The sequence below is a fragment of the Erpetoichthys calabaricus genome, chromosome 3 (genome assembly GCF_900747795.2).
Source record: "Erpetoichthys calabaricus chromosome 3, fErpCal1.3, whole genome shotgun sequence".
Taxonomy (NCBI): domain Eukaryota; kingdom Metazoa; phylum Chordata; class Cladistia; order Polypteriformes; family Polypteridae; genus Erpetoichthys; species Erpetoichthys calabaricus.
Genome location: NC_041396.2, coordinates 94,798,416 through 94,824,496, shown reverse-complemented (window position 1 = coordinate 94,824,496; position 26,081 = coordinate 94,798,416). Strand labels below are relative to the sequence as shown.

Sequence of the window (26,081 nt, the reverse complement as noted above, 5' to 3'; positions counted from 1 at the left end):
TTGCACAACTGTACAAAAGTTACTATATACTATATAAATAAACAGCATGCTCTAAGCCTGAAGAAAAGTGAAAAACTACAAAAGGTTTTTTTTTTTTTTTTTACTTTTTTTTTTTTTTTTTTTAATCTTCTTTAGGCACTAATATAAAGTGTACTTTGTATTACAAAGTGCATTTTACAGGAGTTAATAATAGAATATTCTGCAGTGTCTCTTCTTTATTTAAAAAAAAAAAAAATAATAATAATCAAAAACCCTGTGCCTGTTTAGCTCCATCCCCCCCCACAACTTGGATTAATACGTATAAATACTTATAGAACAAGCAGTTTTAAACATTGCACTCAAAAGCCACAAAGCCCACATACTTTTTATTTGGCAGGCATTCAGTCTGGAACAAAAACGTATTTCTAAAAGATCCATACAAAAACACACAGTTTTAATGCTATGACCCGCCAAAACCAGCTAAAACTACTTTTGCTTGATAAACAGCTTAAATCTATAGACCTGGAGTATCAGTTTTCATAACGGAATGCCCCTTTAAGCTCAATGTTTACAAAGTTTTATCATTTGGAAGAGGTATCTGTTTCATTAATATGTTTGAATTTATTATTAGATGGCTGTCTGGGGGCTCCTGCTGGGAGAATTGATTACTATTGCTCTTGTGATGTTTACTGCATACAGGAGGTGTTAAGCACAAAAATAACAACACTATGCACAGAAATGATCACCGACGGTAACTTAAACAGCAGAGGGAGGATAATCTGTGTAAAACCAGAACCAGAATCTGCCAGAACTACTAAAATCTTTTTTTTTTTTTTTTTTATATTAATGATAAATGTATAATTTCAAATTTCAGGGTTTTACTTGAAACCAAAGTATGTCATTATTAAACATAATTAATAGTAACCCATAAAGCCTTTATGGCTTTATATTTCAATTAAACTTAAAAAGTTATAATGGATATTTTTAAACAAATATACATTTATTAAAACATTTTGAAAACTGCAATAAAACAACCAAAGACCTCAACCACTTGAGAAATCTGATCAATCAATTAATTAACAACACTGGAATAATTTACAAATGCACAATATAAACAGAATTTAAAGTTAAATCTGCAATAGTTAATTACATACAATGTTTGGGCTTGTCATGTATATCAATCACCATTTTTCACTTTAGTAAAATTTCTCTTTTAAGATTATACTAATGTTTTATCTTCTATTGTCAATGAAACATATCTGTCTAGACTAAAAATGTCTGAAATACAAGTTAACAGATAACCAAGTTCAGGACAAGAATACAATTAAGGAGTTCTAGATCAGTTTTGTAACACTATTAAAATAATAGAACAATTATTGAAAATGTGTCTCTGGGACAACAAATGTTCGCACATACATTCTAACTAAGAAAGTTATAAACTAGAAATGCAGGCGTTTCACAGTACTTTGTAGCAAAAAGCTTGCCATCTGGTGTTGGGTCTGAAAACGCTATTTCTTCTGTACTTAACTGGCATCCATATATAAATGTATTTCTGAAACAAAGAAAATATTATAAAAAAAGGAAACAGGAGGTCCAAACTAACAAAACAGAATTATACATTTGACAGAAACTGAATTTTTAGAAACATAAGCAGTTTGTGAGTTATCTGAACAAATATCGTACTATTCCAATAATCACATATGGTCTTTTTAATCAAAGTTTTGGCAATCACATAATGGTCATCTGTCCAAATAAAACGTAGTTAATGTAACTAGGGTTCTAAACATACAAGATGTAACATGCTACATGTTTACTAAAACAGTGAATAATGAGAATAAATCAGGCATCCAGAATCTTAAGACGGTAAGCAGCCTTCCTAGAACAGTTTTGCACCATCTACTGTGCTCAGCTTGGAACCGCAAGGCCATATACCCACCCAGCAATGGCAGAAAGCATAAATATGTACAATATATTTTCTCCAGTTTTCATTTCTATCAATAAATGTAATTCTTTCAAAAGCCTTAAAAAAATGTTTTCTCCTTTACCATACTAAACTACCACAATGCATATTAATTTTGGCCTTTAAAATTCATTTCAAAGAATTTACTAGAAAAAAAAAAAAAAAATTCCGAAAAGGGAGCAAGATTTATAGCAAACGTGGTTTAGTATTGGAAAAACATTTGCCTTAAACACTATAAAGATACCAAAAATATTTTACTTTAATAAAAAACGGTTAAATGATGTATGCTACACACAGCAAAGTTTTGAAGTTTGCATACATTTATATAGTTAAGGAAGTAGTAAGGGAAAGATTTAAATACTTAATTGAGATTTGTGTAAGGTGAAGGATGTCGAACATGTAAAAACTTTGGAGATGTAAAGCACTTTGAGGTACATCATTTGTATGAAAACGTGCTATATAAATAAAATGTTGTTGTTATCCCTGTCTACTTTGGTGGCACTCGGTCTCTCTTGAAGTAGATGTGCTACTCTCCAAACTTAGACTTATTATGCTGCAATCTTGGGTTTTTGCCCGCACTGTGATGCATTTCATAGAGCCTGCATTGGGGACAGGCACTTTAGGACTAGAATGTTAGATGTGGTAGTTTAAAAGAAAAATATACATGGGTATTTATTTCAGTGTACAAATTCCTTGCTTTTTCATTTCAACAGTCCAATTTTCTTTTTCTTTGTTGTTGATTGTGTCTTCTTTTAACTATATTGTTCCTGAATAAGTTTTGGCATTTTTATTTGCCAGATTTTTTCTCATGCTAATACTGAAATACTGGAAATCCAGGTTGAAATCATACAATTCTTGAATGGACTTGTACTGTACATCAATCTAAGACGCCTATACAACCTTTATGGCTATAATGTTATTTTTAAGCCATTGTGTTTATATCTATCTTCCTTTATTTACATCATTGAAGCATTCTTTGCTTCTTGACAATATAAACCTTTAGAACCATTTCACTCAGCTGCAAACTGACCATCACTTGTGTTTAAAATTGATTCATCCATCCACTATCTAACCAATTAAATCCAGTTAAGGGTTAAAAATGTTCCAAATTTTAATAAGTTCAAGCCCCAGAATGTTTGAGCAAATCTTAATGTAAAAATTATATAAATAAATGCTTCATCACTTTATCAGCCACTGATTTTAGAATTATAGGTTAGCAATCCAATAATTTCTTAGGGCTATACAAACATTGTTTCCATTGTAATAAATGTGAAATAACTGCATTTACAACAGAAATGTGGTCAGGTACACCTTTGAATGTCTGCTCAGCATGAGCTTATGATTTTTGTAATGGGATTAACCGGTAATAAAATATAATATGGAGAAAAGATACCTGACCTCACATTAGGAACTACAGCAGGTAGAAATGCTATTGTTAAATGGGCTCTGGGGTTAGGAAAAAAAAGGGCTAAGCATAACATCTATTCTGCCGAGAGCACACACAAGCTTTTAATTGTCATGTAAACTTTCTCCCAGTATTGTACTTATTATTATTATTATTCCTTTCATTTCCAAGCAAGATGGAATTTCCTCCAAAACACCAGCTACAGTGTTGCCATCATGACTTAGGGCAAAAAAGAGCACCATAATGCAGACTGGTTTGAGGCTGGCATATCAGTGTTAGAGCCAGTCACTGACGCTAAGCAAAATGAGCTTATCACTTACAACTGCGATCCAAGCCAGCAAAACCTACTGAAACTGAAAACTCTAAGGTGTGTGCAAATGACTACTGGCTTCAACTGTCAGGCAATATTCAGCAGGCACCATCAAGAGCATGTATAAAGGCATTAAACCAGCAATAGGTTGTGACGGGCAGCCATGGCCATTACCCGGCTGGGATGCCAGCTGGATGGAATGACCAGGGCAGAGGGCATCTGCAAAGAACTACCTCCATCCAGCCCTCTTGGGTGGCTGTGGCACCACAGATTCCTGCAGGGCATGGGGGGGAGTTGCCGAGTTTGGCACAGCCCTGCTGGATTCCGTGGGGGCCACCAGGGGGAGCTGCAGAGCTCTACTTCGGTCTTTCACCACACCTGGAAGGGGACAGGGCCCTCCTCACTCATGCATCAGCCTTGAGGTGTGTACCTTACCTCTGCTTAGCTAGCAAAGGAGAGAACTACTTAATGAATTTAGATCGGGCTTTTTTCTAGAATTTGTTTGAACATTCCGGTTGATTTTTCGACTTCTCTCATCACGTTAAGAATCATAGTTCGCTTGCAGGAGTGATAAACTCGCCCTAATCCGAGACAGAGGCTGCGTACTGAGGGGAGGAAGAATTGTGACATCAGGAGTAGGGAGCCGGGCAGGGCCCACCTCACTCATGCGCCAGCCTCCGCTCAAGTCGGTCTAACCTCTGTGTTTTAGAGTATTCCTTGCCTAGGCTTAGCCAGCGATACCAGTTTGTTAATTGATTGTTAAAGTTTTCCCTGTTTCACTACTACAAGGCAGAGCCGCAGGGGATGGCTAGTATGAACTAACATGGTGCCATGAAAAAGGATGTTTTTGTAGTTTCCGCCATTACTGCCTTTTTTCTGAAACAATGTTTTCACTGTAGAGGAATTTTACCTCACTCCTCAAAGCAAAACTTTTAATTCTGAAACAGTGGTAGGTCTATGAACACGAACCCGTCATTTCATGTCTTGCCATTGCCCTACTACTGGGTTTAGGTATGGGCTGTGTCTACACAAGTCCAAAATGTATATATTAGGCTTCTTTCCAGACATTCTTATGTGGACATACGTTTGTGTTTTGGATTATCACATTGCTGAACAACCCAGTTATACTTCAGATGACTTATTAAATTTTCAGAATGATAGCAAGTCATCCACAGGCAGCAAAGCATTCCACACCATCACTAACACTGGTGGTATAATGTTCTTATAGTGGAATGTGTTGTTTGCTTTACGCTGGACATAAAGGGAGACCTGTCATTTAAAAATATTCGACATTTGGTTCATCTGTCTAATGAACATTTTCCCCAATAGATGTGGGAATCTTTCTGGTGCTTCCTGACAAATTAGAGTAGTATTTATGTTCTCCCCGTTTACCATGGCTTGCACCTTGCTACTTCTCCAGAGAAGCACATTTTTGTCCAGTCAGGTACACTTGATGTTTGCTTAGGCCAGGGAAAACTGTTTTTTTAGATTTTTTGACACTGCCCCATCAGAGTAATTTTGAAAATTTAGCCCCTACTGGAATTATTCATTTTTTTGGGAACAGATTTTTATAAGCTTTTCCAGACTGACAGAAAAACAACTTGTTTTATGAACTCCCTTGATTGTGGCATTATGTTCTTGTTGAATGTTTGTGCTGGCAATTTCACTGAAATGAGAGGATCAAAATAAGATTTTATATTGAGCAAGAATTAATATAATCAAGCGTGTTCAATTAGCAAATTACTCCTTTAAGTGAATTGATTTAATGAGGACAAACTACTTTTTCAAACAGTGACAGCTGAATAACTTGTTCATTAGATAAATAAGTTACACAGGAATTTGCTTGTTTCACTAAGATGGTCTATTCTAATATTATATTTTGGTTAAAGACCTGAAAAAAATTCACAGTGTAAAACATTTTCAATAATAGTGGGAAACCGGGAAAAGCCATTCTTTTTCACAGCACTCAAGATGTAATAAACTTATTTATTACTTTATAAAGAAAGTAAAACATTGTTGAATTATATCTGCAATTAATGAAATACACACGTTCACAAAGAAATGGCCTTAAGAGGAATTGGCAAACGAACCAGATAATAGGAACACCATATCCATCTTATTCTACAGCTCCTTTTAAAAATTGTATTGCAATTCATACCCAAAATCACGACTTGCGCATCACCATCACTAACTCCAGTAAAGAAGTGAACTGCTGTCATAACAATTCAGATCAAGTGACTAATAAGCAATATTGTTCAATAGGTGACCTACTAGTTAACTCAACAGAACTCTAGGCATTTCCCTTAAGTCTCAATGCTACCTTTCCCAAAGGCTTCACTATTCTGTCAGGTCATTTTTAACCTTTGATTTATAACTAGCTTATAAAATGCTTCATGGCCATTTTTAAGTCTTAAAAGAATTTGTATACATTGTGGTGGACTCAAAATTGCTATTCTTTAGCCGATTTACTTTTCTCAGCATTATTTATGGGATTATAGAAAACAGTACATCTCAGTCAATTTATTCTGTGATGCATTTTGAGAGCCATTTCAATCATGCCATTCCCATAAATGTCAAATATACACATTTTTCTGGCCATCAACTACAAGTCACTAGAAAGAATTTTTACAAGTTATGTATGCTTACCTGAGTGTATTTACCATGCGGGTAGCAATACCTTTCCGTCTAATCAGACCAAACACCCAAATCCTACTTATTCCACAGATGGCATTTACTGGCTTTGTTGAGCAACACCAGGCTCGGAGTGGTTCCTGGATGTCATTTGCCTTGGAACTATTTGCATCAGCAGGTTGATCTAAAACTCTAAATGCCTAAAAATATGAAATGCAATGTGCTCAGAACAATCAAATCAATCATATATACCACCTGAGCGACAGAACTGTAAATATAAAGGTCATCAAGTCTGTGTAATGACACAAGCATAATGTAGAATGACTTTAAGTGTGAATTTAACCATAAAGCATTTTGCAAGATTAGTGATTTCAATAATGAAAAATGACAAAATTTCGGTGTTGTATAAGCAACAGGACTAGGTTCAGTTCTGTCAATGGAGAGTTTACATTTGTCAGTGCGTATGTTATAGGAGTTAGACTGCCCTCAAGTTATGGGGCTGAGGATAGAACAATGTATAGAGATGTAAACTAAGATAAGTATTCTCCAAAAAATTATCAAAACAGGCAGCAGTACAGTACAACCATCCACTTACAGAATCACTAAGTCAATAGTAGTTGTAAAAAATCTTTAATCCATCCATTTTTTTTTAACTTGCTTATCTTAGAAGGGTAAGCTGATTCAACTTTGAAGATACAGGTATAAAGTTAGAGTGAAATTGGTGGTTGGGGAGATACATTTTTAAGAAAAAAAGAAAATGAACTTATGAATAATATATATATATATATATATATATATATATATATATATATATATATATACACACACACACACACAGGTCCATAAATATTTGGACAGAGACAACTTTTTTTCTAGTTTTGGTTCTGTACATTACCACAATGATTTTAAATGAAACACCTCTGATGCAGTTGAAGTGCAGACTTTCAGCTTTAATTCAGTGGGGTGAACAAAATGATTGCATAAAAATGTGAGGCAACTAAAGCATTTTTTAACACAATCCCTTCATTTCAGGGGCTCAAAAGTAATTGGACAAATTAAATAACTGGAAATAAAATGTTCATTTCTAATACTTGGTTGAAAACCCTTTGCTGGCAATGACAGCCTGAAGTGTTGAACTCATGGACGTGACCAGATGCTGGGTTTCCTCCTTTTTAATGCTCTGCCAGGTCTGTCCAAATTTTAGACAGACAGACAGACATATATAGATAGACAGACACACAGGCGCGCGCGAGAGAGAGAGACAGAGACACACGCGAGAGAGAGAGGGGGCTGGACGCATAAGGCAGAGAAGGCAGTTAAAGAATGCACAGGGCTTGTTTTTGTTTTCACTTCTGTTTACAGCGATCTGTTCGTAGTGTGCATTGTTGCAATGTTGCTTTTCTTGGTGGTTTATTAAATTACGGATTTTTCAAATGTTAATTTTTTTCCCTGTGCTTAAAACTCGTTAAAAAACTGTTTTTAGCAAGCGGTTCATATCGCTATAGCGCAAACTCTTGCAGTGTTAGTTTTCTCTGTTGTTCAATGTTTTTACATTAGTTTACTATCACACAGTGCATTCTATGGTATAATTAACTATATTTGTGCTTAAAATCTTAAAAAAAAAAAAAAAAAAAAGTATTTACATACAGTTCGCACAGTCTGGAACGGATTAATTGTATTTACATACAGTCCTATGGGGGACATTACTTCAGTTCAGGACCAAATAAGGTTACAACCAGAGTTTTGGAACGAATTATGGTCGTGAACCGAGATTCCACTGTGTATATATATGTATATATTTTTTTTTATGTAAGATACATTTTAAGAAAAAAGAAAACTGGATCTCCCCAACCGCCAATTTTATTGACTACAATTTCACTCTAACTTTGATGAACTGGAGAGAATAAAAACCTACTATTTACTGCATTTTTGCAATTGCTCATCATAACACTTACCTGTCTGATCTGCTCTGCAACAAGACATCCTATAATGGTCTTCTCATTACTCACAAACAAGTATGTCATGCTTTTGCTAGGGCAACTGAGTGTAGCTTGTTTGAACCCAAGTTCTTCATCAGCAAGTGTTCTTATTTCATCAGCCTGAAAAAATGTAATAGTTTTAAACAATCTTTAAAAAAAAATACTAAATGCTTATTGATTTTTTCTTTTGGACCCTCTGTAGTTAAAGCACTAAATGAAATAATAAAAAATAAAACTAAACCTTAGTGTTTTATTAATTTAAAACTACATCATTTTTTGTATAAGTCACATGCATAAATGAAGCTTGATTTACAGTATTAGGAGAAAGTTTAATTTCAGTGCATCATTTGAGAATATTTACATTTTCTAATTTGTTTTATTGTTATAACATCATGTGCATGGAAATTTGGATGCTGAACTTACTAGTGAAATGAATTTAAATACTCCTACAAGCAGTTGGTAAAAAATGTGATCAAGCATCAATGTGGTAAAAGGTGCCTAAACTAGTTATTACTCCATTTTCAATAATTAAACCATTCCATGGGAAACATCAATTGCTTAAAATCGTTTTTTTATGTCTGCTAGCAAACAATTAACATTTTTACTTTATGTATTATATCATGCCTATCTATTGGAAAAAAATTTAGGTAAATACAAAGACAACCTGTTGAATGCTAGTTACAGTATCAACAACAAACTTACTTTTACCATTACAGCACAGAAAATGGAAGACAAACTTTTGCTCTAACAAAAAACTTGTCACTTAAAAGGACAGATGTTATTACCTGCAATAGTTCTATGCCGTGTATGCTGTATATCAAACTTGTTCTAAATCGCTCTCTATAATTGTCTAAGTTCTAAACTGTTTTTTCCTATTGTCCCTTAGGTAAACCTAAGGAGGGTTTAGACTACTTATGATGTATATTACAATATAATCTTGGGTACAGCAATAGAATATTATGTAGTAAACAAAACACGCCTAAATTTAATGATTACTTTAAATTAAATATGATCTGTTTATTTAAAAAGGGGTTAGAAATGTATGGACTTTGACATTCCATCCATAAACAGCACTAGAATCCCGACACCAGCAAAAGATAATGGGAAAGTGAGGTGAGATTAGACAGAGCACCAGTACAGAGGTCTGTTTTTCTTTACTGCTATTGTGATAAAGCATTTGAAAGTGTTCAAAAGGTAATATGTGAAAATAACTCTATAAAGTACCTTCACGTTTAAAGCTGAAAATGGTATAGTAAGATGTGCTCAAAAACATGTCATGCTGAAAGGGTGTGCACTTTAAAATGTGTCTAAGAATTTAGAATTGTAGATTTCTGTCAAAAGTCTGTTGCCTCCCCCACAATTTATGCCCATTTATACATTCTTTAATCAGTGCAAAGGGCACTGTTAACTAAGGCTGTCAGATTGAACATCACTATTAGAGTAGAATTCAAATTTATTTAAAAAATAAACAAAAATAATCTTATATGAAAGCAAAAGCAGACATTGTTTTACCTGCAATAATTTTGGCATTGAATTACTCCAGACACACTATGCAAAACTTCAGCATTTTATAGATACATGTTTTTCACTTCACTTCCATGATCAGCCACTTTGACAATAACAAGCTTAACCATTCCATATTACATTAGTAAAACAAAGCCAGTAAGCAGTTTCTATCCCACTACTCTGCACTTCAGTCTACAAGTATACTTGGAGCAGTTTTTCTAAATGCTCTTCCTGTGCCCAAAAATTATTTTGCATGCGTTCATACATTTTGTAGCCCTCATTTGGTGTCCTGCTTTACAAATGTATTGTGATGTGTATTTAAATAACACTTTCCCAAGTACCACTAGGATTTTTTTTCCTTTGTTGTTGCAGTTTGCTCTTGCTGTGGCCACCGCTGTTGTTACTGCTGCTAATAATAAAGTATAAAAAAAAGGAAGTACAAACTTATATATAATGTCCACAATCGTTAACTGAAGTTTGAGTATTTACTTATTTTTATTAGGAATATTCAAACCTTATTTTTTAGCTAATTTGACATTCTTTCTGGCAATTTCTAGGATAAAAGGATTGGACGCAAATATATAGTACCAGTAATGTTGCATTGAACGATAACGTGTAGTGAATACACTTGACTTGAGCATTCATAGTTTTCATACTCTCTGTATGTTTAGCATTCGCTTGCTCAGAGGTTGATGCTCTTACTGCTTCATGAGCAGCTCGTTTTCTCCACCCTAGCGACCTGCTTCTTCTCTTTTTTCCTCTGCAACTTTTCGTGTTAAAACTGATTAAGTCAGTGTTTGTGTTGCAATTACTTAGTACATTTTCCTTAATTTTTCACTTAAGCTGGCACTTAAGTCTTCAATCTGCCTCAAGAATGATTTAAGATATGAAGAGGTAGGGGAAGTGACGGCAAAGGTGGTAGGGATGAGAACGGCACCTGTACACATGCGCCGCACGGCGGCTGCCGCCGATAGTCAATTCTACAATAAAGTAAAATAAAAGCAGAAAGATGAATAACCTTGGAGGTCAATCACCACCCCGAAAGTAAATAGTAAACGTCACTTAGTATATGTGTACCAAATTTCAGGTCAAATGGTTTGCGAGCTACAGGTGATTTAAAATCCTAGACAGACAAACGGACAGCCACGGTAGTGTATTTTATATACATACACACACATACATACATATATCCATATTTTATTTATTTAATTTTATATTATATATATATATATATATATATATATATATATATATATATATATATGTGTGTGTGTGTGTGTGTGTGTGTGTGTGTGTGTGTGTGTGTGTGTTGCACGCAGCTGGGGTGGCACCCAGCCGGGACACCCAGGAGGACCAGAGGAGGGCTCGCGCCTCCTCCAGACCACGAGGGGGCAACGGGTACCCTGTAGGGGCCCGTGGTCACTGCCAGGGGGCGCCCCCATGCCTGGAGAACCCTGGACCCCTGCACTTCTGCCACACCAGGAAGTGCTGGGGGGAAAGATGAGTGGGGACACCCGGAGTGCTTCCGGGTACGCAGCCGCCACTTCCGCCACACTGGGGCGTGTCGGTGGGAGATTGCCGGAACACACCTGGAGCACATCAGGGTGCTCATAAAAGGGGCCGCCTCCCTTCACAGAAGGGCTGGAGTCGGGTGGAAGAGTGGACGAAGTCTGTGAAGAGAGACAGGAGGCGGTCTGAAGAGAGGCATAGTGTGGTTTGGCCTGGAGTTTGCGGTTGTGTGGCACTTAAGACTTGTAAATAAATGTGTGGTGGTAATTTAAAAATGTCTGCCTGTCTGTGTCCAGGGCTCGTTCCACTAATATATTATATATATACTAGTCATTTAGCCCGTTACAATAACGGGCGCTAGAACAGTAGTGCATAAACATTAGTAGGTACAGCCTATATTAAATGGCAAGGGACTTTGACCTCATTCTTTTTGTCGGTCGTATTTTTCTTTCTTTCAGCCTGTCTTTTGTTGATGTTCACTTGCTGAGCTGACAGTTCTTCGTGGGCTGCCGCCGTGTATTGTGTGTCTTTAATTTTCTGTGACAGTAATACTGTCTTGTACGGCTCTATTCAATAAGGGCACGCACAAAAAGGCGAGTTTCAAAAGGGCGACCTCAATTGAGCGCGGTGAATAAAGGCATTCGTAGATAATTTAGTTCAAATGGCTCTGGAATATGTGAAGAGCAACAAAGGTGCAGATCTTTATTTACGCACGCCTTTTTTCGCTGCTCCCAATTGAGGTCGCCCTTTTGAGGCTCGCCTTTTTGTGCGCGCCCTTATTGAAGGATACCGTCTTGTACATCCGTAATATACCATTAATTTTCTCTGGCGATAATATAGGCGTGCGCGTCGGTAATATGCCTTTAATCTCCTCTGACAGTAATACTGGCTTGTATGTGGCTGTAATATGCGTCACTGTATTGTGTACCTTTAATTTCCTCTCGCAGTAATACTGGTTTGTATTTCCGTAAAACGCCTGTAACTTTCTCTGACAGTAATATCGCGCATCGCACCGTGCCCCGCGCATGCGCACTTCACCAGAAGACACCCACACACGGACACCTGGACGCAAATAGGGATTTTATATACATATACATACATACATACATACATATATACACACACACACACATATACATATATACATACATATTAATATAAGATGAAAATGTGCGAGTAAAATACAAAAAAGTATGCAAAGCTGTATTTTAAAATGATTTATTTCAGATGTAGATATCCTTTTGAAGAAAAAAAACAAAACAATTAACTTGTTTAAGAACAGTTGGTTTTTTGAACTTGTGCATATCCTAGAGGTAAAAGCAGACTATAGCTTGTAAAACTATATTTTGGAAAATAAACATCCATAAGAATAACGAATACAGTATAAAAGAGTACATCGATTAACAAAGTAGGATCACATAATAGTCGTTATACCTCATGAAGGGGAATACTATTATTTTTATTTATATATCTATATCTCTATCTATATAAATAAAACTGAATGTAAGTAAAAATGTAGAAATGTTTTGCATTTTCCTGGGATGAAAGAAGATTGTTAAAGAAGTAGCACAATTACAGGAGTGTGACAAGCAAGGTTATATTTAAACCTAGAGAATAAACATATGAAACCACAGATGTCTGTTGGGTGCGCTTTTGCTCTTCACATTACAAGAAAGACACAACAAAAGCAAAACATAGGTATTTTAGGACTGAAGGATATGTAACACTAGCTGGATTTTCTCAATCTTACGTAAGCTGAGAATGGTGGAGAGAAGTGTTTGAAACTATAAAAGGAATACATAATAATGCCACCTTGAAGTAACATCTCTAGCAATAAAACCTGAGTCCAAAATTTTGACAAAGTATTTTTTCCCCCAAAGAGAATTAGAAATGTAAGAAGCTATCTAAAGCAGATGAAAGATTTTTGAAGACCTTCAAATGTCAACATTACACATTATATGAACAGAAATGGTCAAAACTATTTTGTTGTTCTATTCTCACCAAACCTTCTCAGATTACAAAAATCCTTTCTTCCATCTATGCATCCCTCTCTTGAGATCACATAATGCAGTTCTCAGTGGCAAAGAACAAGAAAGTTCCTTTTCAAGATTGGGTGCAAAGAAAGAGTCAGCCTTGCACAGGATGCCAATCCGTCACAGGGCACACTCAATTAATACAACTCAATTTAAACTGAATTATCAGATAACCTAACATCAGGGGTGCTCAGACTTAGTACTAGAAAAAATTGGCAATAAAAGTTGCAGGTTTATGTACCAACTCAAATTCAAAATTAGAAGTGTATGTTTTTCCTACTGAAGCAATTATTGCTCTAGCAACACACTTCTTCATTTTAGTTATTCCACTGTTCATATTGTTGGCCCTTAATTGCTTCTTTAATATTAAACAGCTATTGGTCCAAAGATCACTTATTTTTTGATTGTTTAATATTCTCCTTTTTCCGTTTATCAATAAAAATTTGATTAAAAAAAATAAAAAAAATAAAAAATGAAAATTACTCTACTTCAATCCACAAATCATTTAAATGATATTTTGTATGGTCTCTTTATTAATTGTCAGAATTCAGAATTTCAGGGCAATTACTGTTATTAATTGAACTTGTTTAAAAAGTTGTAGATTTTGAATATAGGACCAGGCTGAAAAAGAACAATTTTAAATGTAAAATCGGTTTTCTTATGTTCATGATTTAATTTCCACTTTTTTCTTTAGTATTTGCTGTGATAATCTTATAATCAAGAGGACGTACTTATCAAAAAAGATTTAAAATTATTAAAACCAAAACAATTTCAGTATAAGATTTGTTACTCAGTAAAATGACAGAAATTGACCAATAATCTGAAAACTTTTGCAAGCATTGTATAGAAACATATACATCTAAATTTAGAGAAACAGGTATGAGTCACGTGCTTTCCGTTTAAGTGACACTACAAAACCATACAATATAAATTAAAATATTTCATTATGATGATAAAATAGTACCTTTTTGACAGCATACTTTGGGTCATCAGGCAGGACTTGAATTATTTTTCCATCCCAGTACTGAGCAACAACTCTTTCCTTCTTCCAGCCCTAAAAACAAATGAAAAAACAGTGATTAAATTACAGCCGACTGATATATTTAATTACTTTGCATTTTGATTCACCATTACTATATAAATTTAGATGCCCAAATAAAAAGGTTTCCATTGGTGCACATTACTTTTACAGGATCAAAGAAACCCCATTAACAGAGACATACCACAAATTTAATTCTATCCAGAATACTCTGATGATACTGGGTGTGCTGCAATTCATCCTCTGTGCTGCCAGTAGTATACACCATACCACAAGAACCGCACATAATAGCACCGAAATTCTTCTGGCCTGCATCCTTTATAAATAAATAAATAAATAGACATTAGTTTGGACAAGAAAATTACTACTTTTATCTTTACACTTTAATCATAGAGTATGATCTTTATGTATACTGAGGAAGACAACGTTAAAATTTAGAATTTCTGAAGCTGATTCCCCCCCCCCAATAATGGAATGTAGTCATTCATTCAAAACATTTGATAGATACTTTATTAATCCCAAGGAGAAAAAAAACATATTTTCACATTAGACTGAAGTGGTAGTTAATAACTTGAAATAAGTCTTCATAAAGTCCTAAAATTACATAAATCTAACTTCAGGTAAGTAGTAGAAACAATTACAAAAAAGAGGAGAGAAAAAAAAAAAAAAAAAAAAAAAAAAAAAAAAATCAGAGATGGTTTCAATAAAAGATAATCTTATATATAAACGTCTACATGTGGAAGTGTGTGTGCCTGTCTGTCTGGCCCGTAAGTGCGAGGCTATAGCATGAAGCTCAAAGTGAAAGCACAGAGAAACTCACTTAGCCGCTAGAACACAAGCAAGGCAAGCACATCGGCAAAACAAAACCGCCGAGGAAAGAGAACCTCACTTAGCTGCTATTGCACAACCGATGCGATTGATTGAAGTGCTAGAATCCATGGTTTTCTAGGAGCCCAGGATTTTTACAGCATGGGCTTACACAGCTAATATTAAATATTATTATATATGCCAAATAAATGCAAAGCCTAAAACAACTGAATTAATAACTACAGTCTCAAGCCAATAAATGTTCTCAGCAATGATGTTTGCATAGTCAACTTTACAACTTGCATTTAACCTTTGGACCAAGGCTCTGATGGGTGAAATTAAAAGCTTCTTTGGGAAACATTTTTTAATACAAATTAAATGATTAAGCACAGCTTCATTTATTAAATCAAGTGTATACAGCAAAAGACACACTTACAATCTTACCCATTGAAATGAAAATTGGTGCTAGAGGTGGATTCTTAGTGGATATTACAATGCAAAGCCAACCAAAATGTTATATTTTTTATATACATTCCATCAGTGAAGTGAGAGAATAGTAAACACTCAAAAGAGAATAACTAATGCGTTGTAGCTTAAGTAGATATGCCTTCATTTTACCTTGCTACCATAAAATTAACAACCTGTTTTTTTTTTTATTTAGAATAGTACTAAATATAAGGCAACTGCAGATGATAAATCCCTGCTAAAATAATTATGAACATATCGCAGTCACCTACAACATTAAAATTACCTGCCCAATATTGTGTAAGTCGCCCTCATGACGCTAAAACCGGAGTGGTGGAGTCCAAATTAGAGTCAGAAGCAATTACTGAGTTACTGGAGTCCAAGTCTGTAAAAATTAAACTCTGACTAAATGTAAAATTATAATGTGTTACTACTTCCAATTAAAAAAAAAAAAAAAAAAAAAAAAAATCTTCTAGCCTTTTGATAAAAATAAAACCTTAATTTTGTCAGTTTTCTCTTTTGTTTAAGGTTACTCAATGTTTGTAACTTCTTTAATATAAAAAAAGCCATAACAACATCGCAAGCAGCCTTTAAATCCAAACTCTAAAAGGTACCCTGATTCATGCGGACAGTGATAAAATGCTATCTTGCATGTTGTTGTATCCTTATTATGTTCACTGAAAACACACTATTTAAATGTTTGCAGCTACCTAAAAATTTGTGTTTCTCATGGAAATGAATACCTTTTTATCTAGATACCATTACATTGATTTAAAAAATAGCCAAGGCATTATCAGTATGTACCATGGCAATTACTGCTTGAAATTAATTATTTTTTCTTTTATTATTATTTACATATGGCTACAAAACCCCATTTTCAGCAGCAGCTCCTTCAATATCCTAACGGTAAATGGCCATAGTTTATCCTTAATTAGTCCTGTTTACATGCTAATTGATCGTTAGAGAAACCTATCTAATTGCATTAACAGTGTTGAACCCTGTTATTCTGTTCACTTGTGTTGCAAGTTACTCGTATTCCTAAAGTTCAATACGGAGTTCGAAAATCGCCAAAACGAAAATGCAGATTGAAGAGTATTACATGTGACAGATTGCCAAGAAACTGAAGATGTCATACAAAGGTGTCTATTACTGTCTTGAGAGAAGAGGATGAACTGGATTTAATCAGTATAGAAAAAGAATGCCTTAATAATAAAAGTTAAAAACAGAAGGACATTGAACTTATATCGTATTGTAAATGAGATACTGATTTCTATAATCATAACAATTAGGTGCAAAATTTCACTAAATATAGTCTTGAAGGTTTAAATCACATCATTATTCTTACTTTTATTGATTTAATTGTTTAGTTATCTGACCAAGAAATATTTCAAAGAAATTAATGATATTTGTATTCTTTGCAACAACTTTGGATATTTTTCTTTAACCCACCGTTTCCTGTACAAATTTGCTACCGTAATTGTATCCAAATGCTGACGATTAGCAATATGCATGCACAAACAGGTACAAAAAGCACTGTATGCTAAACAGGAGCAATTACTTTACCATCATTTACACATCTGCTCTTTAAGACATACTTCATACAAAATGAGCAAATGATTGAATATGGCACTGAAGTACTGTAATTAATTTTAGAATGTAGCATTAGCAGCATTTGTGTGCAATTATATGACATGGTGCATTAAAAAGAAATGGACAAAGGAAGCTTACGTTTTTAAAGTTTTGGCAAAAATGGTAAAGGACAACTTACTAAACACAGAGCTAATTAAAAATAAGAATGATTTACCTATTATGGAAAATAAACTCATGGCCACAGGAGGCTTGCAGTGCCCAGAACTGAACCTGGGAACTATTGGTTTAGAAGCAGGGACTGCGCTTGGTTGGTTTACTCCATATTCTTAAACAATGTTCACAACACACATAATTCTGAAAACTGCTCTCTCTTTTCCATCCTAGTTAGATATTGTGTTCCCCAATGGTTCTTTTGTGAATTACAGAAATATTTCTCAACCCTCTTAGTTCATGACACAGAAAATTAATATCAACCATGGTTTTTTTTTTTTTTTTTTTTTTAAGTATCTTTTAGGTTTTGTCATTTTATTGGTCTCTTGAGGAGACTTTATTACTTTATGAAATTTATTTACTGGGTTGCCATTTTGTGCTTCTGTCACGGACGCCTGTTGTGGTTGCAGGGGGTGTAGCCCTGTGCAGCACCCCAATAGTCCCAGTACGCATGATTAGATGGAATTCTTTAAAAACAAAAGACTAAGAAGAACTCCATAGCTTATATTTAAGAAATAAAAACATTGAAATTGTTTAAATTAAAATAATTTCACAATAACCTATTAACATTACAAGCATTAAACTGTATAGCAAGTACTTTCGAAGGAGTGCCATCAGTGAAAATTAGCATTTTCTAAATACAATCGACTTGATAACTGAAATTTCATTGTTAATAACTACATAGTACACTGCGGTACATTCTATGAAGCAGATCTTGTCACTTAATTAAATCATGTAATTGGGTATACTCCAGTCAATGTCAGAATATCAAAAAACTAAACAGTAGTGAATATACAGTAAGAAAAGTTACATACGATGACAAGTTGATCAGAGGGTTCTAGTTCCACATCTTTCTTTTTCTTGGCTTTTGTTTGTTTGACTGGTTTCAGGAAAGAGCTCTTGGGAAAAGGAGTTGTGTTGTTCAATACAGGTGAAGCCAAAATGCCTGGCTGACATTTCCTTAAAAATACAAATCATAAAGATATCAATTAAATCATTGTTTTTTTCTTCCTAGAGCAGCATTTCTTCCGAAAAACTAAAATGTATCCTAAGAAGAAAAAACAAGCAATAAGACTGGTGGTATCTTCTTATTAAATTTGGAGCAGGAGAAACATTTCCTCTCTGAACGTTGCAAAAAAAAAAAAAAAAAAAAGTCGAACAAACTTTAAAATCAAAACCACGTCCAAAATATACGGTCTAAAAATGATTAAAACATACCTTTCAATTAATGGCTGCATTGTGTTTTTCATGTCAGAATGTATATTATGAAAGGTGTCGAAGTGCTAAGCCTATCAAATAAAAAGCCATTTTACATATTAATTGCACATTTATTTTACCATTATAATTTAAGACAGACTGGGTTCAAATATCATCCTGCCCAGTGTCAGATGCAGGGCGTACATTCTTAGCCAAAAATTCCAATATTTCATTTTTAACTCCTACATCCATAAAATGCGGAGGTCATATTGATTGGAAACTTTCATTATGCTCAGTGTAGAACTGTGTCAGTCTTGAATGTAAGTTACAAAGTCTTCATAATCACTGTTCACAAAATAATTTTTAAATGTTATACGTTTTCAAAACGCTTCCCAGTTTGACTTCTCCAAGTATACTTTCTTTTAAATCCTTTTATTTCATTTTCAGCCTATCAGAGAAAGGCTCAAGAACCAAAGCTTTATATAGATAACGCTTTTTTTTTTTTTTTTTTTTTTTTTTAAGTTATTAACTTTTACAACAGTTTGTACTTATGCAGAAATAATGCATACAGCATAATCCAAAAGGGACTGGAAAATATAGGGATGTGACAGCCATAACTTATGGAAATATCAAGAAATTGTTGGTTATAGGCAGAAAGTCATCAATGAGAATACAGTACTATAATTTTTACAACATAAAGCAATTCTGAAACTCTTAGGGGGGAGAGAAGCAGAATTCTGAATTTAGGTTAAATAAACTTTATTAATTAATCCCAGGGAAATTGCAAATATTAGTTATACAATTGTTTCCTTCAGCATGAGACCAGATCATATTACCTTTTCTGAACTGATGACGGAGTGCTGAAAATTGGATAAACAGATGCTGCTTGTGGTGATACTAAAACATATAAAAAAAAAAAAAAAGAAAGACAGAGAGAGACAAAGAATAAAAATGTTAAAGTGTATTGAAGTAGTAAAAACACTATTGTAGAAACAATTAAAATAACTGGGTTTTTAAATATTTTCAGACCATTGCTTGTAAAGGCAACTTCTTATAGTGTACCTATCTGCTGTAACTACAATCTCCTCACACAATGACTACTGAGCAAAATAGTGAAATTGCAAAGTAAGTATGTAAATCAATCAAGTGATACAATATCATTAGCTTTAAAATTGACACAGCCTAGGCAGAACTCCAAAAATTGCTATCCATCATTGTTTTCTGCAATATGAATAAATAATTAATGCATACTTTATGATAGATTAAAAAAAAGGACAAGGCAAGCCAGTCCATTTCTACTTCAATAAGTTATAAGTGAGCGTAATCGTAATTGCAAGCTGGGTTTTACAAAAAATATGCTGAAAGAACAATTCAACTGATTAAATATGGAAGATATTCCACAAAGCAGCAATGACTGCAGAGAGGGGACAGCATCTGAACCAAATCAGAAAACATACCTCTATTTTGACAGCATCTAGAAGCAATCCTTTGTAAAACTAATTTTAGGATTGAAAAGGCTAGAAAGCATGGGGGTATTAGACTGTTTATTTTAATAGTCGGCCTGCAAAAACCAAAAAATGCTGATGCAGTACAGAGTTATTTCATGAAATGTTCCACTTGAAAGCTGAAAAGAATTACCTGTTGCATTTTTTTTTCCTGACAGGCCTTATTACACCAGTGAAAATTACCTAAAATATCCAGCAGCTTGTGGACCACATATGTGACAGTTTGAATGTTTTAAAATTCTCCTGTCACAAATTCACAAGTTTATAGCCTTAGGAAATAGTTATTAACCTTTGGAAATCAGAGGGCGACACTACCATTACAAACAGATTTTGCTTCAGACAACCTCAAAAAGGCACTTCTAGAGAATCTAATGAAAAAAATAAGATTCTTATCATTAATATACTCTGGGCTCCTAATAGAAAACAATACCTCCCTCTCTAGTATACTGGAAGTTTTGAAAAACGCTCTCTATTCTTAGCCCAAACACTGCAGAGTATGACCATGCCTTTTCAGGCCTAAAACCCATCTTACTAACAAGAAGAACTTTTAGAATGGGATCTATTATTATTTTTTAAGGTGTTTTACACCCTAAAGGGCATACTGCACATCAAAATAACACTGAGTTCAAAGTGGTAATGTTTTAGACCCTGGGAATTAGTTTTTCTGTCAGAGTGAGGCCTGAACACTAAAGTGGAGAACACTAATGCAGTGTTCAGATCATTTTGATAAAATATTTTTGTATACATTGAAAAATTACCATGCATCAACATGACATAATCCTTTAAATATCATGTTTATTAAAATATTTTCATCCTTGTGTTTATACTGCAGTAGAAGATGGAGTGCAATGCACTTGCATACAGCAACACTTCACAAATAAACTTTACTATAACTGGTTGCCTTCTGGGTTTTCCAGGTTGACACCAACCCTACCATATAATAGATTGCCAGAAAGGATACATAGACTACCAGGTTTGAAAAGCTACAAGTGGTAGCCCAGCACACTGCCATATGGATTTACAGTTTTTCTAACTCCGGTTTGTAATTAGAGCTTAGCTGGTGTGACTATTGTGCTTAAAAAAACTCCAAAAAGGTCAAAGTTCAAACTTTGAGTTAAATTCACAAAGTACAAAAGTCTTTCTTCCAGAGTTTCTTCTGTACTTCTGAGCAGTAGTTTGGCTGTTCTTAATATCAACTTTAAAATTTTTGAACTTTAAAAAGTTCAAAGCTGAATTATCTATACTTCATCCAAAACCTAATCAGCTCTTAAGATTAACAAGTGCACGATGTTCACCAAATTTCATTATCAGTCAATTCAATCTTAATTTACAGCATCCAAAACAATTCTTCCTCTATGCAGAGAAAAGCCAAGCAAAATGACACCTTTTATTGGCTAACTAAAAAGATTACAATATGCAAGCTTTCGAGGCAACTCCGGCCCCTTCTTCAGGCAAGATGGGGCCCAAGTTGCCTCGAAAGCTTGCATATTGTTTTGGCTTTTCTCTACATTCATAATGGCTAACACGGTACAACACCCTAGTACTTCCTTTATACAGTAAATAATTTGAAAGTGAAAAAAAAATACCTTTATGAAACTCTACGTCAGACTCTCGTGTCATAAGGTCTTCATTATTCTGTACAGGAAAAAAATAGTTTACATGACTGTCATTAACTGTCAAAGAAACTTGTAGTGATCAAAATAAGAAAATAAACACAAGTCCTCAAATCTGCTATTATATCTTACTTCTGCAATTGTGACAAGAGACAATATGGAAACAAAAAATTAATATATATACTGTACTGTATACACAATTGTACTTTACTAATAGTTATCTAGAACAGAGTTTCTCTCCAACAACTGTGCTTTATATAGAATGAACTTAACTTTCTCCCCCGAAGAATTCAAACTTCTTTGCCTGCCTTCCAAATATTTTAATTTCAAAACTTTCTTGGAAGACTCTCTGTAGTTAGAATTATTTTCTTATATTTTAATATATCAGAATGAAATGCAATTAGTGTTACATTTACAGGAATGGAGATCAAAATACCTCAAGATGAAATAAAGAAACTTAACAAGCCAATTTTAAGTCATACAACTCACCTCAAACTACTTAAACCCAATTTTAAAAATGTGTAATATAAAAGTACCGACTTCATAAAAAAAATAATTTATAGATAGTGTCAAATCACATCAAGATTTTAGCATGTGGCATTGCCTCCTCATATTCTCTTGGTCCTAGTTTGATATTAAGAAAAGCTGTCTTGTTAATGCAGTTTATAAGCACACCTGTGTTTTAAGTTTCCCTTGCCCAGAGCTCAAATCCACCTGTCAACTGGAAATGATCTCAGTGCAAGTGTAATGTGTCTGTTACTGAAGGTTTTGAGCAACGCACTCTCTCTGAAAAAAGCCAATCCTATCAAACTATTCAATGACCAGCTTGAAATTTTTAAATCAGTCTTTTATAACCCACAACCAGACAAAAAAAGACAATTCTATCACCTTAATTTCTCTCTCTTTCCTTGAACTAGACAGGCATTCTTCATCAAGCTTTTTTAGGACTATCTTCAGTTCCTGGGTGACAGAACACTTTGATAACACATCTGATTCCTTCTCCAATTGTAGGGTCTTCCCATGCTCCACATGTTCATCTGACAAGCTACTTTTATCTACAACGTTTTGTCCACTTATTTCATGGCTTTTGATATTTTTTGTTACACAGTCAAGATGCCCCTTCTTTGCTCCGTTTTCAGCCTTTACATCTAGTCTGTCTTTCTGCTTCTGAAGAAACTGTAGCTGCTGATTTTGCTGCTGTTCATTCTCATTATTTCTCTGATAACTGAAGGACCGGTTTAGATTACTTTTTTCAGTATTTTTATTGTTACCTAAATTTGGTTTGAAGGTTTTATGCACAGGTTTTTTATACATAAAACGAGCATTTTTTCCAGTTGCAAAAAAGGCAGCTCCCACTGGAAGCTTGGGCTTGGGCTTAGCACTCAAACCACTAAAGGTTAATTTAGAAAATGTCTTTAGCTGAACTTCATTTTGATTATTAGCTGTTGGCAAATACTGTTTTGATGTATCCTGTTCTAATTTGCTCTTCTGCTGAACTGGGCAAGATAATTTATAACATTTAGGTTTTTGTGATTTCAAACCTTGAGAAACTCTGTTGCTTGTCCTTGCGGCTTTCTTTCTTTTGTTTGGTTTATTGGCATTAGGAATTCTGCTTTCCTCCACACCTTCTCCACTTGACATGGACTTAGTTTTGTTAAGATGCTTTCTGTCAAGAGGGGTTAAATATTGTTTTGTTTTTTTACTGTAAAAAGAGCTGGTATTTACAGACTCTTGTAAACCGTCTTTGTCAGAGCCATCAGAAAGAAATTTATATAGGTTACTAGAAGTAAAGACAGAATGGGCATAAGACGAAATGGGATAGTCTGAGGGAGCCATTTGGCATAGGGATGGATAGTTTTCCTTTTCTGCATGGGAAGGTTTTGACCCTTTTTTCCTTATTGAAGCAGATTTTTTTTTTCTAAGAGGAAATGCAATATCTTTCAATAGCCTCTTCGTCGGATTGCCTTCCATGTAGCTACAAAATGAGAAACAAAATTTAGTGTTATACAAGATTAAATTAGAAGAAAAAAAACACTATTAATCTCACTTAAAATACTTATGGGGTTCACAAAACAATTTGGAGGATGAAACTTGCTAACATTGGATTGGACAATGCTGTAAAGAGAGAGCTGTAGCACATGCGTCTACTAATTAAAAGAATATCTTTAAAAATGTAAATAATACCAAATACTGCAAACATAAGAGGAAACCTACCTCTCTGATTCAACAAAATTGCGTTTCCTTTTCCGCGGGGTAACCAAAGAGGACATGTTTCTATATTCTCAAAAAGATATGAAGCTTAAAAATATAAATGGGAAAAAAAAAATGACCGTAGTACTGTATTTTGAATTGATAGTATTAAACATACCATTAAAAGGAAAGAGCAGTCACTTAGCATAACAAAAAAAAACAATACGGATATGAAAACAATGATATGGAATATGAAACAGAACATTGCTGAGATTATTAGAGAAATGTAAACACACAAATGTAAAGATGAAACTCAGTTGAAATGCAAACTAGGCAAATAAAAAAAAACTGAAGCGCTTTACACATTTAATTGCAGATAGATGGATAGCACTTTATCTACCCTTATTTGACTTATTAAAGAGGGTAAATAAATAAAAGCGGGTTGGAAAATGGATGGATATTATAACAAACAACACCCCTACTATCAAATACACACCAGAATGAGTAAGCAGAAAGAAAGCATCTGACCGTGCAAAAGATAAAAGAACTGTTAGGGTGAGGCATTATAAAAGTTTTCTTGTACTGTACATACATGAGGCATATCATGTATAATTAAAAAAAATCTAATAAAAAAAAATTTAAAAAATCTTTATGAAATGAGTTACTTGCAAACATAGTTTAAAACATTCCTAAGTAAATCACTTCAGGTGAACTAGTAATCAACTCAAAATTGAGTGTTACTAGTATGCCCTGTGACGGGCCTGCATCAGGCACAGTCACTTCCAGCCTTGCATTTGACACTGCTGGAATAAATTCTCTCTCCAAACCAAATACTGTACAGGAAAACATGGATTCAGAGAGAAAGCAAAGTCATTGATATGATTGTATTATAAACGTTTAAATAAGTACTCTGCAGAGTGCCAAAAGATACAAAGTAAAACTAACCTTATAATCTAAAAAGCCAACGGCAACTACCACAATCAAGATATCGCTTTAGATTTAAATAAATATCTTATCAGTACAACGTATGCTTTGTACACAAGATACACTCCTTCGAAAAAGCTCTTAATGTGTTGATCTTTAAGATAAACCTACAGAAACATGGCCAAACAAGGACCACTACCTAAGCTTGGGCTAGTTGCACAGCCTGTTCGTGTACTACTTTTAAGAATATACATGTCGTGTAGTTTTGCCGAGAGATTCTTTATGTACAAACTCATTTAGGCATCGTTACACTTGTGGTCATGGGTATTCCAAGTGATGTAAGGTGTAGTATCTCTTATTGACTTTAGACAGCAGGCCGCAATGGCGGATATCAATTCTTTATCTATTTTTACTACTCTCAATTCTGGGTAGAGAACACAATTGCATTCGAAGTCATTTGTACTCCGTACATAAATACTACAGTATCATTAAAGTGATTCAATTTTTGCAGTTATGAGATTTTCTGTCATTGACGGACAAGCCCGATAAAAATGTTCAAGTGTTTTTAGCAAAAAATATAGTTGTGGAATTTGCTTAAACCCTTCGTAGTTGGCAACTAGCGAAAAAATGGTTCGGGGTTACACAACGCTCTAAAAAAAACAAAACACGTTGGCAGAAATTATTCACGAATATCACAACCGCCCTACTAACAAAACTAAAGGACACCCCGAATAGTTATTGGGCGCCTTTTTTTTTTTTTTTTTTTTTTACAAATGAGCATATTAACATTAATAAAACATTCAATCTTGTTATACTGAGTACCGCAATGCAAACTGATAAAAACATCAAAATTCCGGTCAATAGAATGTATATAATAGTACATTGTAGTTAAAATGAAAGGACATAATGTCTTCAGATAAACGCGCACTGATAAAAGCAATATAATTTAAAAGTTTTAATACAAGTTAAAAGGCTGGCAAAGACTGGCTAATAAAATACCATCTAGGCCTTCTTTTTTTAGTTTTGTTGATGTTCTTACCAGTCTTTAAGATTGTAACTCGCCAGTTCTTATATTTTCATAAAATAGAACACCGCTCTGTTCCCGGTTTTTCTGCACTTTCTGTTCAAATTGCGCGCCACAGGGACAACAACAACTGGGCTGTACAACACAGTCAACTTTCACATAATGATATATTATTGGCTCATTCTTAGCCAATCGGACTGTCCTT

The 26,081-nt window shown here is 34.3% G+C and overlaps 1 protein-coding gene across 2 annotated transcripts; it reads right to left on the bottom strand.

Moving 5' to 3' along the window:
• Positions 1–984: 984 nt before the first annotated feature.
• On the bottom strand, positions 985–26,081 carry esco2 (establishment of sister chromatid cohesion N-acetyltransferase 2). Of its 2 annotated transcripts, none has more exons than XM_028797172.2 (11): positions 25,892–26,081; positions 23,953–24,036; positions 22,627–23,713; positions 21,712–21,760; positions 19,457–19,517; positions 18,239–18,383; positions 14,536–14,667; positions 14,277–14,366; positions 8,241–8,384; positions 6,301–6,485; positions 985–1,531 (listed from the first exon to the last, which is right to left on the bottom strand). In XM_028797172.2, exons 2-11 carry the CDS (start codon positions 24,006–24,008, stop codon positions 1,399–1,401), a joined length of 2,082 nt encoding a protein of 693 aa, XP_028653005.1. In that variant the 5' UTR covers positions 24,009–24,036; positions 25,892–26,081; the 3' UTR covers positions 985–1,398. The 2 variants fall into 2 exon arrangements, with proteins under 2 accessions (XP_028653005.1, XP_028653004.1); XM_028797171.2 differs by having other exon boundaries at positions 23,953–24,019; positions 25,892–26,077.